The sequence below is a fragment of the Symphalangus syndactylus genome, chromosome 8 (genome assembly GCF_028878055.3).
Source record: "Symphalangus syndactylus isolate Jambi chromosome 8, NHGRI_mSymSyn1-v2.1_pri, whole genome shotgun sequence".
In the NCBI taxonomy this organism is placed as follows: Eukaryota; Metazoa; Chordata; class Mammalia; order Primates; family Hylobatidae; genus Symphalangus; species Symphalangus syndactylus.
Window position 1 is genome coordinate 11,919,122 of NC_072430.2, and position 16,586 is coordinate 11,935,707.

At 53.0% G+C, this 16,586-nt stretch overlaps 1 protein-coding gene and 1 long non-coding RNA gene across 5 annotated transcripts in view; one reads left to right on the forward strand and one right to left on the reverse strand.

Moving 5' to 3' along the window:
- Nucleotides 1-927: 927 nt before the first annotated feature.
- Nucleotides 928-13,386, reverse strand: LOC134737275 (uncharacterized). The gene is made up of 2 exons (XR_010121996.1): nucleotides 13,327-13,386; nucleotides 928-1,399 (listed from the first exon to the last, which is right to left on the reverse strand). It is a non-coding gene; the product is annotated as an uncharacterized lncRNA (long non-coding RNA).
- Nucleotides 13,387-13,565: 179 nt separating this feature from the next.
- Nucleotides 13,566-16,586, forward strand: part of BRF1 (BRF1 RNA polymerase III transcription initiation factor subunit) — a 79,946-nt gene continuing 76,925 nt past the window's right edge. The window contains exon 1 of one of the 4 annotated variants that reach the window (XM_055287951.2): nucleotides 13,566-14,265. In XM_055287951.2, the coding sequence (XP_055143926.1) occupies nucleotides 14,082-14,265 (184 nt within the window). In that variant the 5' untranslated portion in view covers nucleotides 13,566-14,081. The remainder of the gene's footprint in view (nucleotides 14,266-16,586) is intronic. The other 3 variants (XM_055287950.2, XM_055287952.2, XM_055287953.2) reach the window with 3 other exon arrangements.

Below are 16,586 nucleotides of genomic sequence, written 5' to 3' on the forward strand. Positions count from 1 at the left end.
AGAATCACTTGAACCCAGGAGGCGGAGGTTGCAGTGAGCCAAGATTGCACCACTGTACTCCAGCCTGGATGACAGAGCAAGACTCCATCTCAAAAAAAAAAAAAAGACAGAATCTGCCTCTGTCGTGCCCAGGCTGGAGTGCAATGATGCCATCTCAGCTCACTGCAACTTCCGTCTCCTGGGCTCAGGAACCCCTTGGCTCAATCAATCCTCTCACCTCAGCCTCCCAAAGTGCTGGGATGACAGGTGTGAGCCACTGTGCCCGGCCTAATTGTTTTTTTTGGGGGGACGGAGTCTCACTCTGTGGCCCAGGCTAGAGTGCTGTGGTATGATCATAACTCACTGCAGCCTCAGTCACCTGGGCTCAAGCGATTCTCCTGCCTCAGCCTCCCAAGTAGCTCACCTATAGGCGCGCACCACCAAGGACAGCTAATTTTTAAATTTTTTGTAGAGACAGGGATCTCACTTTGTTGCCCAGGCTGGTCTCGAACTCCTGGGCTCAAGTTATCCTCCCGCCTCTGCCTCCCAAAGTGCTGGGATGACAGGCGTGAGCCACTGTCCCGGCCTGGCCCTTGACTTCTGTGGTGGAAGGTGGACTGGAGCCTCACCAAGTCTCACTCAAGTTGCAGAGAACAGACAGGAACAGGGACTTGCCTCTGAGCAGTCTGTCTACCAGACACATGTCCTCCATCATACTCCACAGTGCTAGGGTGGGCTGTTCTTATCCCTGTTATGCAGACGAGGAAATAGAAACCTAGAGAGATTGAAGCACTTGCCCAAGGCCAGGCAGCAGGTGAGAAGGCCATAGAAGCTTGCACACCCTGCCCTGCTCATTTCCCCTGCTGACTGCTGCATGGGGGATAGTGCTGTTGAGTACCCAGGAGTTATTTTGATCAAATGTGATAAGATGACAGACACAGAGACAACTGCCTTTGAAAGAGGAGTTTATTACTCACAGTTCCCAGGAGGAGGGGCATGTGGGGAAGCACCCAGGGCCAGTCAGGACAGAGAGTGGGTGAAGGGAAAGGGCGGGCAAGAGCCTTTATTGCCATTTTCCAGACAAGGCAGAGTAGGCGAGCTGAGCAGAGTTAGAATTGGGTCATTTCAGTGGGCTCTGGGCTTGGGGGGTGGTATCTAACTATCTGGTACCTGGCCCTGGGGTGATTTAGGGCAGGGGGCTAGTGTTCTGGAATGCAGGAGCCTGATGAAAGGAGGCAGGTGGGACTCATGACGGTCGCTCTGCATATCAAAGGTATGCTCAGCCTGCACGGTGGCTCACGCCTGTGATCTCAGTACTTTGGGAGGCCGGGGCCGAAGGATCTCTTGAGCCCAGGCGTTTGAGACGACAGTGAGCTATGATCATACCACTGCACTCCAGCCTGGGTGACAGAGTGAGACGCTGTCTCAAAAAAAAAAAAAGAAAAAATAAAGTAAATAAGGCCTACTCAGAGGCAAGTGGTCAGCTGCCTCTAGGAATTAGCTAACCCTGGGAGGGGCAGTCCCTCTCTAGGTCCACGAGACCCCAAGATGTCAAAGCACCACAGACGAGAACACGATGAGGCTTGGCACGGTGGCTCACGCCTGTAATCCCAGCACTTTGGGAGGCCAAGGCAGATGGATCATTTGAGGTCAGGAATTCAAGACAAGCCTGGCCAACATGATGGAACCCTGACTCTACTAAAAATACAAAAATTAGCTGGGCGCGGTGGCAGGCGCCTGTAATCCTAGCTACTTGGGAGGCTGAGGCAGGAGAATTGCTTGAACCCGGGAGGTGGAGATTGCGGTACATCAAGATGGTGCCATTGCACTACAGCTTGGGCGACAGAGCAAGACTCAGTCTCAAAAAAACCCTCAAAAAACAGGCCAGGTGCGGTGGCTCATGCCTATAATCCCAGCACTTTGGGAGGCTGAGGTGGGCAGATCATGAGGTCAGGAGATTGAGGCCATCCTGGCCAACATGGTGAAACCCCGTCTTTACTAAGAATACAAAAAGTTAGCCGGGCATGGTGGCATGAACCTGTAATCCCAGCTAATTGGGAGGCTGAGGCAGCAGAATGGCTTGAACCTGGGAGGCAGAGGTTGCAGTGAGCCGAGATGGCGCCACTGCACTCCGGCCTGGGGGACAGAGCAAGACTGCGTCTCAAAAACAAAACAAAACAAAAAAACCCCAAAAACAAAAGACACCATGAATGAAGAAAGCCTCCAGGAGGGAGAAGTTTGCAGGCGCCTAGGCGTGTCCTTCAAAATTCTAACCCCTCTGGTCAGGTCATTTTTCTCAGGCCCTGAGAAAAGGAAATCCTTCCTGGTGTAAGTTTTTTTTTTTTTTTGGAGACGGAGTCTCGCTCTGTCGCCCAGGCTGGAGTGCAGTGGCGCGATCTCGGCTCACCGCAAGCTCCGCCTCCCGGGTTCACGCCATTCTCCTGCCTCAGCCTCTCCGAGTAGCTGGGACCACAGGCGCCCGCCACCACGCCTGGCTAATTTTTTGTAGTTTTAGTAGAGACGGGGTTTCACTGTGTTAGCCAGGATGGTCTCGATCTCCTGACCTTGTGATCTGCCCGCCTCGGCCTCCCTAAGTGCTGGGATTACAGGCGTGAGCCACCGTGCCTGACCCTGGTCTAAGTTTTAGGAGCATGTTCCGTTCAGATTAAAGCAATTCTCTCATTTCAGTGCAACACCTACATTACTTTCCAGCTCTCTGGGGCCCCCATGGAGGAATGTTCCTGCCCCACACCCCCAGCCTGGGCCCCGCTCTGCTGCTGTGTCCTGGAGTCAGGTCTAGGGGCAAGCCCACAGCCTCTCCCTGTTTACAGCCAGAGCAGAGGTCACTGCACGTTTCCAGCGTCCTCTTTGGTGAGGTGCAAGTGAAGGTCCTGCCTCGCAGGGCTGAATGAGGAGTACAGAGGACCCTGGGCACAGGGAGCTGGTGCTTGGTGCCCAGTGTGGGTGCTCTGAGGGTGCTGGTGCCCCTCGGCCGCCCTTGCTTGACTCTTTGAGCTTGTCAGTCAGTCCTAAATGTTTCCAAGCTTCCCGGGCGCTTGCAGCAGGGGGCACCTAACCGGTCCCCAGGGCAGTTCTCCGCGTTCTCCCTCTAACCTGGCTCCATTCTTTATGCCTTCACATCACGTAGGGAGCCTTACTCCCTGCCTCAGTTGGTTCAGACTGCAACGGCAAACCACCGCAGTCCAAGTGGCTTATAAACCACAATTCATTTCTCAGGACGGTGCTGGCAGATGCCGTGCCTGGCAAGGGCCACTTCCTGGTCCACAGACAGCGCCCTCTTCCTGCATCCCCACATGGGGGAAGCAGCAGACAAGTTCCCTCCAGCCACGATTTTTCTTTTTTCTTGTTTCTTTTTTCTTTGAGACAGGTTCTCAATCTGTCGCCCAGGTTGGAGTGGAGTCGTGTGATCTCAGCTCACTGCAGCCTCAACCTTCTGGGCTCAAGCAATCCTCCTACCTCAGCCTCCCAAGTAGCTGGGACTACAGACACATGCTACCACAACCGGCTAAGTTTTTGTAGTTTTTGTAGAGTCAGGGTTTTGCCATGTTGCTTAGGCTGGTCTCAAACTCCTGGACTCAAGCAATCCTCCCTCCTCAGCCTCCCGAAGTGCTGAGATCACAGATGTGAGCCACTGTGCCCAGCCAGCCACTTTTCTGAGGGCATTAACCCCACTCATGAAGGAAGCAGCCCCCATGACCTCATCTCCCAAAGGCCCCACCTCTCTAAAACCATAGCCTTGGGGCAAGGACGTCAACATATGGACTTTGGGGGAACACACAGGATATGATTTGGCTCTGTGTCCCCACCCAGATCTCATCTTGAATTCCCACGTGTTGTGGAGGGACCTGGTGGAGGGAATTCAATCATGGGGGCGGGTCTTTCCTGTGCTGTTCTTGTGATTGTGAATAAGTGTCACCAGATCTGACGGTTTTTTTTTTTTGAGACGGAGTCTCGCTCTGTCGCCCAGGCTGGAGTGCAGTGGCGCAATCTTGGCTCACTGCAAGCTCCGCCTCCCGGGTTCATGCCATTCTCCTGCCTCAGCCTCTCCGAGTAGCTGGGACTACAGGCGCCCGCCACCACGCCCGGCTAATTTTTTGTCTTTTTTTAGTAGAGACGGGGTTTCACCGTGGTCTCGATCTCCTGACCTCGTGATCCGCCCGCCTCGGCCTCCCAAAGTGCTGGGATTACAAGCATGAGCCACCACGCCCAGCCGATCTGACGGTTTTATAAGAGGGAGTTTCCCTGCAGAAGCTCTCTCTCTCTTCCTGCTGCCATCCACGTAAGACGTGACTTGCTCCTCCCTGCCTTCCTCCATGATTGTGAGGCCTCTGCAGCCATGTGGACCTGTAGGTCTCATAAACCTCTTTTGTTTGTTAATTGCCCAATCTCACGTATGTCTTTATCAGCAGTGTGAAAACAGACTAATACAACGCACATTCAGACCATAGCACCCCTGCTCTGCAGCCCATCTGAGCAAAGGCTTAGTTCTGGCAGCACACACCTTGGGGCATTGCCCAGTAGAGCCACACCCTTTTTATATTTTATTTTATTTTATTTTATTTTATTTTATTTTATTTTATTTATTGTGAGACAGAGTTTCGCTCTTGTCCAGGCTGAAGGGCAATGATGCCATCTCACCTCACCACAACCCCTGCCTCCCAGGTTCAAGCGATTCTCCTGCTTCAGCCTCCCGAGTAGCTGGAACTACAGGCGCCCGTCACCACACCTGCTAATTTTTGTATTTTTAGTAAAGATGGGTTTCACCATGTTGGCCAGGATGGTTTTGATCTCCTGACCTCGTGATCTGCCCTCTTCGGCCTCCCAAAGTGCTGGGATTACAGTCCTGAGCCACCGAGCCTGGCCAAAACCACACCCTTTAAACCTCTTACCGTTGTGGGTGTGGTCTTCCCCACCCCTCTGCTCCTCTGGCCAATCCTGTCCTGTACCGCCTGACTGTCCTGTACCGCTGTGGCCTGGGAGGCATGCTGCCCCCTGCACCTGCAGGCACCTCACAGGCTTTGGTGAGGGAGCACACGAAATAACCCCTCTAGTCTGTCAGGTGAGAGCAAGGATCCAGTGGCCACACAGACTCAGATTGGATTCTGGCTTTGTCACCTACTGGCTATGAGATTTGGGGCTGTCACCCCTCACATCCTCAAGGGCTCCCTCCATAAAATGGAGACGACAGTGTCTGCAAGCTAGTGTTGCCATGAGGATGAAATGTCATCATGGACAGAGAGCATTTTGCATAGAAATCAATAATACATATTTGAAAAATCCCCAACATTTAGAAACAAAACAATACACTTCCTAATAACCCTTGGATCCGGGAGGAAATTAAGAGTGGAGAGAATCTTGAGCTGAATGAAAATGAAAACACGGCACATTGAAATGTGCAGGATTCAGCTAAAGTGGTAATTACAGGGAGAATTATAGCAATAAAATGCCTATTTATAAAAGAAAAGAGATCTTAAATGAATGATCTCATCTTTCACCTTAAAAAACTATAAAAAGGCCGGGCGTGGTGGCTCACACCTATAGTCCCAGCACTTTGGGAGGCCGAGGCGGGTGGATCAAGAGGTCAGGAGATCAAGACCATCCTGGCTAACGCAGTGAAACCCCGTCTCTACTAAAAGTACAAAAAATTAGCCAGGCATGGTGGTGGGCACCTGTAGTCCCAGCTACTTGGGAGGCTGAGGCAGGAGAATGGCGTGAACCCGGGAGGCAGAGGTTACAGTGAGCCAAGATCGTGCCACTGCACTCCAGCCTGGGCGACAGAGCGAGACTCCACCTCAAGAAACAGAACAAAACAAAAACTAGAGAAAGGGGCTGGGTGCATTGGCTCACGTGTATAATCTCAACACTTTGGGAGACCAAGACAGATGGGTCACTTGGGGTCAGGAGTTTGGGACCAGCCTGGCCAACATGGTGAAACCCCATCTCTACTAAAAATACAAAAATTAGCTAGGCGTGGTGGCATATGCCTGTAATCCCAGTTACTTGGGAGGCTGAGGTGACAGAATCACTTGAACCTGGGAGGCGGAAGTTGCAGTGAGCTGAGATGGCACCACTGAACTCCAGCCTGGGTGTTCTCTGTCTCAAAAAAAAAAAAAAAAAAAAAAAGAACTAGAGAAAGGGTGGGGAGCAATGGCTCATGCCTGTAATCCCAGCACTTTGGGAGGACAAGGTGGGTAGCTCACTTGAGCCCAGGAGTTCCAGACCAGCCTGGGCAATGAGGCAAAAACCCATCTCTACAAAAAATTATCTGGGTGTGGTGACACATGCCCGTAGTTCCAGCTACTCGGGAGGCTGAGGTGTGAGGATCACCAGGAGGTAGAGTCTGCAGTGAGGTTTGATTATACTACTGCACTCCAGCTTGGGTGACAGAATGAGACACTATCTCAATTTTTTAAAAATGAAGAAACTAGAAAAAGGGAACAAATTGACCAAATTAAGCGGAAAGAAAGATCTAACAAAAATGAGAGCAAAAATTAATGAAACGGGGCCATGCATAGTGGCTCATGCCTGTAATCCCGGCACTTTGGGAGGTTGAAGTGAGCAGATCACCTGAGGTCGGGAGTTTGAGACTGGCCTGACCAACATGGAGAAACCCTGTCTCCACTAAAAATACAAAATTAGCCAGGTGTGGTGGTGCATACCTGTAATCCCAGCGACTCGGGAGACTGAGGCAGGAGAATCGCTTGAACCCAGGAGGCAGAGGTTGCGGTGAGCCAAGATAGCGCTATTGCACTCCAGCCTGGGCTACAAGAGCGAAACTCTGTCTCAAAGAAAAAAAAAAGTATTGCCCAAGTGTAGTGGCTCATGCCTGTAATCCCAACACTTTGGGAAACTAAGGCAGGAGGATTGCATAGGCCCAGAAGTTCAAGGCCAGCCTGAGCCACATAGTGAGACCCTGTCTCTACAAAGAAATTTAAAAATTAGCTAAGTGGGGTGGTGCGTGCATGTAACTCTGGAGGCTGGGGCAGGAGAATCACTTGAGCCCAGGAGGTTAAAGCTACAGTGAGCCATGATTGTGCCACTGCACTCCAGCCTTGGCAACAGAGTGAGACCCTGTCTGAACAAAAAAAGAAGGAAAAATAAATGGCCAGGCACAGCAGCTCATGCCTGTAATTCCAGAACTTGGGCAAGTGGATCCACCGCCAAGGCGGGCAGATCACCTAAGGTCAGGAGTTCGAGACCAGCCTGGCCAACATGGTGAAACCTCATCTCTACTAAAAATACAAAATTAGCCAGGCGTGGTGGTGCATGCCTGTAATCCCAGCTACTTGGGAAGCTAAGGCAGGAGAATTGCTTGAACCCGGGAGGCGGAGGTTGCAGTGAGCTGAGATCACGCCACTGCACTCTGGTCTGGGCAACAGATGAAGGCTCTGTCTCAAAAACAGCAACAAAAAATGCTGGGAGTGGTGGCTCACATCTGTAATCCCAGCACTTCGGGAGGCCAAGGCAGGTGGATCACCTGAGGTCAGGAGTTCGAGACTAGCCTGATCAACATGGTGAAACCCAGTCTCTACTAAAAATACAAAAAATTGCCAGAGCTGGTGACGGGTGCCTGTAATTCTAGCTACTTGGGAGGCTGAAGCTGGAGAATTGCTTGAACCCGGGAGGCAGAGGCTGCACTGAGCCGAGATTGCGCCATTGCACTCCAGCTTGGGTGACAGAGTGAGATTCTGTCTCAAAAACAAAAACAAAACCCCAAAAATAGATGGGAGACAGAGAGACAGAGAGATAGAGACAGACAGGCAGACAGAGACAGAGAGAGAGACAACGCCAACATCCCCAGCTCTCTGCTGCTTCTCTCCTCCACAGCTGCCCCACTGTGGGGCTCTGTCCTGGTTCTGCCTGTTTGCCTCTAGTCCCTTCTTAAACATTCTCTTGGCCGGGCGTAGTGGCTCACATCTGTAATCCCACCACTTTGGGAGGCCAAGGCAGGCGGATCACAAGGTCAGGAGTTTGAGACCAGCCTGGCCGACATAGTGAAACCCTGTCTCTACTAAAAATACAAAAAATTTTCTGGGCATGGTGGCAGTCGCCTGTAATCTCAGCTACTTGGGAGGCTGAGGCAGGAGAATCAGTTGAACCTGGGAGGAGAAGGTTGCAGTGAGCCGAGATCGTGCCACTGCACTCTAGCCCGGGCAACAGTGTGAGACTCCATCTCAAAAACAAAACAAAACCAAACCAAAATATTCTCTTGCACTGGAGCAGGCAGTGATATGCTCTCCAGACCCTGCTGCATCTCCAGTACCCTCTTCTTCTGGCTGGGTGCGGCATGCTGGCGCTGGCTTCCCCTCCCAGAAGTCTGCAGAGCTCCTAGTGCTGGTGATGGAAAATCCAACAACCATGTGTGTTTGTCTGGGTGGGTAAGGTGTGTGGCTGGTGATGCTTCTCAGTGTGTTCCCAAACCCTCTCTCCAGGAGTGCAGCTTTCTATGCCCCGAGTATGGCAGGATGCAGTGACTTGCCTCGTACAAAGACAGTGTGGTGGCCAAGAGGGGAGGTGAGTCACACAAGGCCTTGCAGGCCGGGTGTGTGGCTTAAAGCACATGGTAGAAGGTTAAGTATGAGGTCATTTATGTACAGTTTTCAAACACGTACAACAATAGTATACATTGTATACGGATAGTGTAAAACCTGTTTGGCACTGACGATCATCCAAAGCTGGGTAACGGTTACCTTTGGGCAGGGAGGGAGGAGAACTGATTCTGACAGGCTCAGGGGCTGTGATCCAGCAATGCTAGAGAACCTCCAAGACAAAACAAAACAAACAACACCCCAAACTAAAAGAACAGAACCAGGCCGGGCGCGGTGGCTCACGCTTGTAATCCCAGCACTTTGGGAGGCCGCGGCAGGCGGATCACAAGGTCAGGAGATCAAGACCATCCTGGCTAACATGGTGAAACCTCGTCTCTACTAAAAATACAAAACATTAGCCAGGCGTGGTGGCAGTGCCTGTAGTCCCAGCTACTTGGGAGGCTGAGGCAGGACTATGGCATGAATCCAGGAGGTGGAGCTTGCAGTGAGCCGAGATCGCACCACTGTACATCCTGGAAGACAGAGCGAGACTCCGTCTCAAAAAAAAAAAAAAAAAAAAACCACCAAGAAGAAAAAGAACAGAACCAAACAGCAAATATGTGAAAATGATACACTTTGGTGTGGCCGAGATCCTTGGGTCTTTATTTTCTCTCTACTTTTAGGTATGCTTGAAAAATCTTACTAAAATACACACAAAATTTAGCCGGGCGTGATGGCATGCACCTGTAGGCTCAGCTACTCTGGAGGCTGAGGCAGGAGAACTGCTTGAACCCAGGAAGTGGGGGTTGCAATGAGCTGAGATTGCATCACTGCACTCCAGCCTGGGAAGCAGAGTGAGACTCTGTCTCAAAAATAAAAAGAAAAAAAGAAAAAAATCTTACTAAAATATATAAAAAAAGAAGAAAAACGGCCGGGCATGTGGCTCATGCCTGTAATCTCAGCACTTTGGGAGGCAGAGGTGGGCGGATCACTTGAGGTTGGGAGTTCAAGACCAGCCTGACCAACATGAAGAAACCTCGTCTCTACTAAAAATACAAAAATAGCCGGGCGTGGTGGCACATGACTGTAATCCCAGCTGCTCGGGAGGCTGAGGCAAGAGACACTTGAATCCAGGAGGCAGAGGTTTCGGTGAGCTGAGATCGCGCCATTGCACTCCAGCCTGGGCAACAAGAGCAAAACTCCATCTCAAAAAAGAAAAAAAAAGAAAAGAAAAGAAAAGAAAAGAAAAGCCGCTGGTTTAGGCCTTTTGGAGCACAGAAATTCTTCTGGCTTGAGCCTCCAGGGTGGTGGTGTATGTTCCCATGACCCATCCACGCAGTGGGGGTGATGGGGCTGGCACTGGCCGCTTTGGGAGAGGAAGGAGGCGTCACCCTGAGGAGGGGGTTCAGATGCCAGCACCACTCATCCGCATGACAGATATTTGCTGAATTTTAAAATATTCTTTTCTATTTGATTCCAATAGTCTTGTGGTTTTGTTTTTACTGTTAGCTCTGAATGCTACTTGGAATTGGGTTTTAGAACTGTGTGAGGTCTCGATTCAGTTTACCCATTTCCTCGTATACACGGAAATCCCAAGCTTACTGAGGAGTCTATCTTTTTTCCTCACTGATTTGAGGTCCCTAAATTTCTATTCCACTTGTTCCTGCACAAATAATCCCTGGATTAATGGCTATAATTTGATGTGATTTTTTTGAGAAACAGAAGGGCAATTCAGCCCTCCTTAAGTTTTGTTTTGTTTTGTTTTTTTTGAGACAGGATCTTGCTCTGTCACCCAGGGTGGAGTGCAGTGGTGCAATCTCAGTTCACTGCAACCTCTGCCTCTGGGTTCAAGTGATTCTCCTGCCTCAGCCTCCACAGTAGCTGGGATTACAGGCACACGCCACCACGCTCGGATAATTATTGTGTTTTTTTGTTTTTTGTTTGAGATGCAGCCTCGCTCTATCGCCCAGGCTGGGTACAGTGGTGCAATCTTGGCTCACTGCAACCTCTGCCTCTTGGGTGCAAGTGATTCTCCTACCTTAGCCTCAAGTAACTGGGATTACAGGCATGTGCCACCACGCCCAGCTAATTTTTGTATTTTTAGTAGAGATGGGGTTTCAGCATGTTGGCCAGGCTGGTCTCGAACTCTTGACCTCGTGATCCACCCATTTCAGCCTCCCAAAGTGCTGGGATTACAGGCATGAGCCACCGCGCCCGGCCAATGTTTGTACTTTCAGTAGAGACAGGGTTTGGCCGTGTTGGCCAGAGGCTGGTCTCGAACTCTTTTTTTTTTTTTTTGAGACGGAGTCTTGCTCTGTCTCCCAGGCGGGAGTGCAATGGCGCGATCTCGGCTCACTGCAAGCTCCGCCTCCCGGGTTCATGCCATTCTCCTGCCTCAGCCTCCCGAGTAGCTGGGACTACAGGCGCCTGCCAACACGTCCGGCTAATTTTTTGTATTTTTAGTAGAGATGGGGTTTCACTGTGTTAGCCAGGATGGTCTCGATCTCCTGACCTCGTGATCCGCCCACCTCGGCCTCCCAAAGTGCTGGGATTACAGGCTTGAGCCACCGCGCCCGGCCTCGAACTCTTGATCTCAATTGATCCACCTGCCTTGGCTTCCCAAAGTGCTCTGATTACAAGCATGAGCCACCTTGCCTGGCCTAATTTTTGTAAAGACGGGGTTTCACCATGTTGGCCAGGCTGGTCTCGAACTCCTGACCTCAGATGAGCTGCCTGCCTTGACCTAAAGTGCTGGGATTACAGGTGTGAGTCACCGCACCCAGCTGAGTTTTTTCTTTTTACAATTTTTTTTTTTTTACTATTCCTTTGGATTATCTCTTCCAGATGACTTTAGCATCAGATTATCTCTTCCAGATGACTTTAGCATCAGCTTATCAAATTCTCTGAAAAATCCTGTTGATTTTTTTTTTTTTTTTGAGAGGGAGTCTCGCTCTGTCGCCCAGGCTGGAGTGCAGTGGTGCAATCTCTGCTCACTGTAAGCTCCGCCTCCCAGGTTCACGTCATTCTCCTGCCTCAGCCTCCCGAGTAGCTGGGACTACAGGCGCCTGCCGCCATGCCCATCTAATTTTTTGTGTGTATTTAGTAGTAGAAACGGGGTTTCACCATGTTAGCCAGGATGGTCTCGATCTCCTGACCTCGTGATCCGCCCGCCTCGGCTTCCCAAAGTGCTGGGATTACAGGCGTGAGGCACCGCGCCTGGCCTCTTTTTTTTTTTTTTTTTTTTTTTTAAAGACAAGGTCTCCCTCTGTGGCCCAGGCTGGAGTGCACCCCTCAGTAGCAGCCTTCACCTTGGGGCTCAAGCAAGCCTCCCTCCTCCGCCTCCCAGTGTTGGGATTGCAGGCACGCACAAGCGTGCCAAACCCTGTTGACATTTTGATTGGGATTACATCATTTTACACACCGACTTGGAAATAATTTATGTATTTACAACTTTGCTTCCACGTGGGAATGGGGTGGTTTATTTATTTTTTAAAATTAATTTGAGCTCCTTTTAGGTCTTACAGTCAAGGTTTAGAGTTTAAAAAAAAAATGGATCTTGGCCGGCGCGGTGGCTCACGCCTGTAATCCCAGCACTTTGGGTGGCCGAATCACTTGATGTCAGGAGTTCGAGACCAGCCTGGGTAGCATAGTGAAATCCCGTCTCTACTAAAAATACAAAAATTAGGCGCCTGTAATCCCAGCTACTCCCCCAGGAGGCTGAGAGAGGAAAATCGCTTGAACCTGGGAGGTGGAGGTTGCAGTGAGCCGATATCTCACTACTGCACTCCAGCCTGGGCGACAGAGACTCCGTTCTCAAAAAAAAAAAAAAAAAAGGTGGGGTCTTCCTCATTTCCTTTTCGCTCTCTCTCTCTTTTTTTTTTTTTGACACGGAGTTTCACTCTTGTCACCCGTCACCCAGGCTGGAGTGCAATGGCGCCATCTCGGCTCACTGCAACCTCCACCTCTCAGGTTCAAGCGACTCTCCTGTCTCAGACTCGCGAGTAGCTGGGATTACAGGCGCCCACCACCAAGCCTGGCTATTTTGTATTTTTAGTGGAGACGGGGTTTCGCCATGTTGGCCAGGCTGGTCTCGAACTCCTCACCTCACGTGAGCCGCCTGCCTTGGCCTCCCAAAGTGCTGGGATTACAAGCGTGAGCCACTGCGCCTGGTCACGCATTTCTTTTTAGGCTCATTCCTGGGTATGTCACCGGCCCTATGGCGATTGTGAACCCCATCTGCAGATATTTGAGGGCGAGCGTAGCCAAGGTTCCCGCTCTGGGTAGGGGGCACAGTGAGGTGACTCACGGGAAACCACAGGTGGCCACGAATGACTGCTAGAAAGCGGGAATTTTAGGGGAACAGAAAACGGGGAATGGCGGGGCGCACGGGGAGGCTCTGGTATCAAGGCGAGCGGAGCGGCGGGCGCCGCAAATGCGGAGGGCGGGGCAGGGTGGCCTCGGGTTGGGTCCTAGGTCACCCTCAGGAACCAAGGCCCCGCCCACCACGCTCGGCCCCTCGCCTCAAGCCCCGCCCACAGTTCGGGGCCAGACCCAGGCTCCGCCCCCTTCCCCGCCCACAGCTCCAGTTCCCTTCGCAGGCCGCCTCTCCACCGGAGGCCTCGCCCCCCACTCTCAGCCCCGCACCCGGCTCGCCGCTGGAGACCGCGCTCACAATCCGAGGAGGGCCCTCCCCTGCCCCGCGTCCAGCCTTAGTCCCCGACTGCGTTCATCGCCAAGGGCCCGCCCACTGCCTTAGGTCCCGTCGCCAGCCTCGGGTCTCGTCCCCGGCCGCACTCACCGCGAGTCCCCGCCCTTAGCTCTAGTCCCCGGTGTCGCCCAGCGCCGAGGCCCCGCCCCAAGCTCCAGTCCCGGGCTGCGCTCACCGCCGAGGCCCCGCCCTAAGCTCCAGTCCCGGGCTGCGCCCACCGCCGAGGCCCCGCCCTAAGCTCCAGTCTCGGGCGGCGCCCACCGCCGAGGCCCCGCCCCCAAGCGCCAGTCCCGGGCTGCGCTCACCGCCGAGGCCCCGCCCCAAGCGCCAGTCCTCGGCTGCGCTCGCCGCCGTGGCCCCGCCCCTAAGCTCCAGGCCCGGGCTGCGCTCAGCGCCGAGGCCCCGCCCCAAGCGCCAGTCCTTGGCTGCGCTCAGCGCTAGGCCCGACTCGGGTTCCGCCGAAGCCCGGGTTCCGCCGAAGCCCAGCCCCCGCAGGTCGCCCCTCCGACGCTGGCGCGCCGCAAGGGAGGCCAGATCGCTCGCAGTGGGGAGGCCGCGGCCGCGCCGGGCCGGGAGGTCGCGGCTCCAGTCCTCGCGTCCCCGCCGTGGTCCCGGCGCCTGTCCCAGTCCCGCGGGCCCGGCCGTTGCGGGCGGCGCGGCCCCGGCAGGCGCGGCGAATCTGCGGCTGCGAATCGGCTGGCGCGGGGCCTCGCGAGAGCGGCGAGGTCTGGGCGACTGGGCCTGGGCGGGCGGCTGGGCCTGGGCGGGCGGCGCGGGCTGCTCCGGAAACTCGGGCGGCTTGAGAGGCTTGGGAGGCTCCGGGCGCTGCCCGCGCGGTCGCCGGCATGACGGGCCGCGTGTGCCGCGGTTGCGGCGGCACGGATATCGAGCTGGACGCGGCGCGAGGGGACGCGGTGTGCACTGCCTGCGGCTCAGTGCTGGAGGACAACATCATCGTGTCCGAGGTGCAGTTCGTGGAGAGCAGCGGCGGCGGCTCCTCGGCCGTGGGCCAGTTCGTGTCCCTGGACGGTGAGTCCCGCGGGCTGGCGCTGCGCGGACTTCCCGGTGCGGCTTAGGCGGGCTGGAGGCGGTGACGGCGCGGCCGGGACCCGCGCCTCGGTACCGCCCGCTCTGTCGGGGCGCGCGGTTCTGCGCCGTCTTGGCGCGAGTGTGGATCCCCTTGGCGCGAATGTAGACCTCCTTGGCGCGGGTGTGGACCCCCGTGGCGCTCGTGGACTCCCTCGACACACGCGTGGGCCAGGGCAGCCAGCACAGGGAGGGCTGAGGAGAGCCGGGGGAGCCCAGAAGGCCCCTCAAACTGCCCCTCACTGTCACTCTCTGTGCCTGCAGTTTTGTTTTCAGCAATGTCTGGTACTTAGAATCCGATTGCTGCTGACCTTGGCCTTGGCGGTTCCCAGGCGGATGCCCTAAGGCCACTCAGGCTGCTGCAGGCCTCGGAGGGGACGTTTCAGTGATGGGCAGTATTGCGGGCTGGGGATGGTACCCAGCCTGTGGAAGGAGCTGGACTGTGGCCAGTTTCAGGTGGTTGTGAATAGAGCTGCTAAAACGATTCATTTGCAGCTCTCTATGTGAACATACGTTTTCATTTCTCTGGGGAACTTAGCTATATGTTTAACTCTATGGGAAACTGTCATGAACTGTTTTGTGATGTGGCTGTACCGTTATGCGTTCTCACCAGTTGCCCCACATCTTCACCAGCACTTGGTGGTGTTGATGTTTTTATTTTGGTTGTTGTAACGGGTGTGTGGCATCTCATCATAGTGTTTTCGATATTTCTATTTTGGTTGTTCTAACAGATGTGTGGCATCTCATCATAGTGGTATTCTACGATGTGGAAATTCTGTATTTCCCTACTGGCTAGTGATGTTCAACCTCATTAGGGTGCTTATTTGCCATGCCCGAATCCTCTTTGTTGAAATGTGTGCTCAAGTCTTGTTTTTTATTTATCTTGAGACAGGATCTCACTCTGTGGCCCAGGCTGGTGTGCAGTGGCCCAGCCTTGAACTCCTAGGCTCAGGCAATTCTGCTGCAATTCTCCTGCCTCAACCTCCTGAGTAGCTGAGACTACAGGTGCATGCCACCATGCTGTGATAATTTTTTTAATTTTATTTTTAGTAGAGACAAGGTCTCTATGTTGCCCAGGCTGGTCTCAAACTCTTGGGCTCAAGAGATACTCCAGCCTTGGCCTCCCAAATTGCTGGGATTACAGGCATGAGCCATCACACCCTGACTCTCATTTTTTATTTGGGTTGTTTTCTTATTGTTGAGTTTTGAGAGTTCTTTGTGGATTGTAGTTACAGGCCTTTTGTTGTATATGTGATTTTCAAAGCAGAATTTTTTTTTTTTTTTTTTTTTCGAGATGGAGTCTTGCTCTGTCGCCCAGGCTGGGGTGCAGTGGCTTGATCTCGGCTCACTGCAAGCTCTGCCTCCCAGGTTCATGCCATTCTCCTGCCTCAGCCTCCCGAGTAGCTGGGACTACAGGTGCCCGCCACCATGTCTGGCTAATTTTTTTGTATTTTTTAGTGGAGACGGGGTCTCACTTTGTTAGCCGGGATGGTCTCGATCTCCTGACCTCGTTGATCTGCCCACCTCGGCCTCCCAAAGTGCCGGGATTACAGGCATGAGCCACCGCGCCCGGCCTCAAAGCAGAAGTTTTAACTTTTTTTTTTTTTTTTTTTTTGAGACAGAATCTTGCTCTGTGGCCCAGGCTGGAGTGCAGTGGCACAATCTCGTTTCACTGCAACTTCTGCCTCCCAGGTTCAAGTGATTCTCGTGCCTCAGCCTCCCAAGTACCTGGGATTACAGGCGTGCGCCACCTCGCTTGGCTAATTTTTGTATTTTTAGTAGAGACAGGGTTTCACCATGTTCGTCAGGCTGGTCTTGAACACCTGACCTCAAGTGATCCGCCTGCCTCAGCCTCCCAAAGTGCTGGGATTACAGGCATGAGCCACTGTGCCTGGCTTAAATCTGTGGCCCATCTAAGTTTTGTATAAGGTGTGCTTTGTAGGCTGAGGCTCATTGTTTATGTGGAGGTCCCCTCGTTTCAACACTGTTTGTTGAAAGACTGCCCTTTGTCCACTGAAGGCCTTTGCTCCCTCGGCTGTGCTCCCTGGGCCCCGTCGGTGCAGGTCTGCCTCTGGGCCTTGTGTCCTGCCCTGTTGATCAGGTGCCGCTTCCTTTGTCAGCATCACATGCTTTTTTTTACTATACCTGTTATATTGTCCTGAAATCAGATATTGTGAGTCCCCCAACCTTTGTTCTTCTTTTCAAAGTTGTAGCTATTAATTTTCCTTTCCCCTTTTAATTTTAGAGTAAGTTTGTGCATCTCT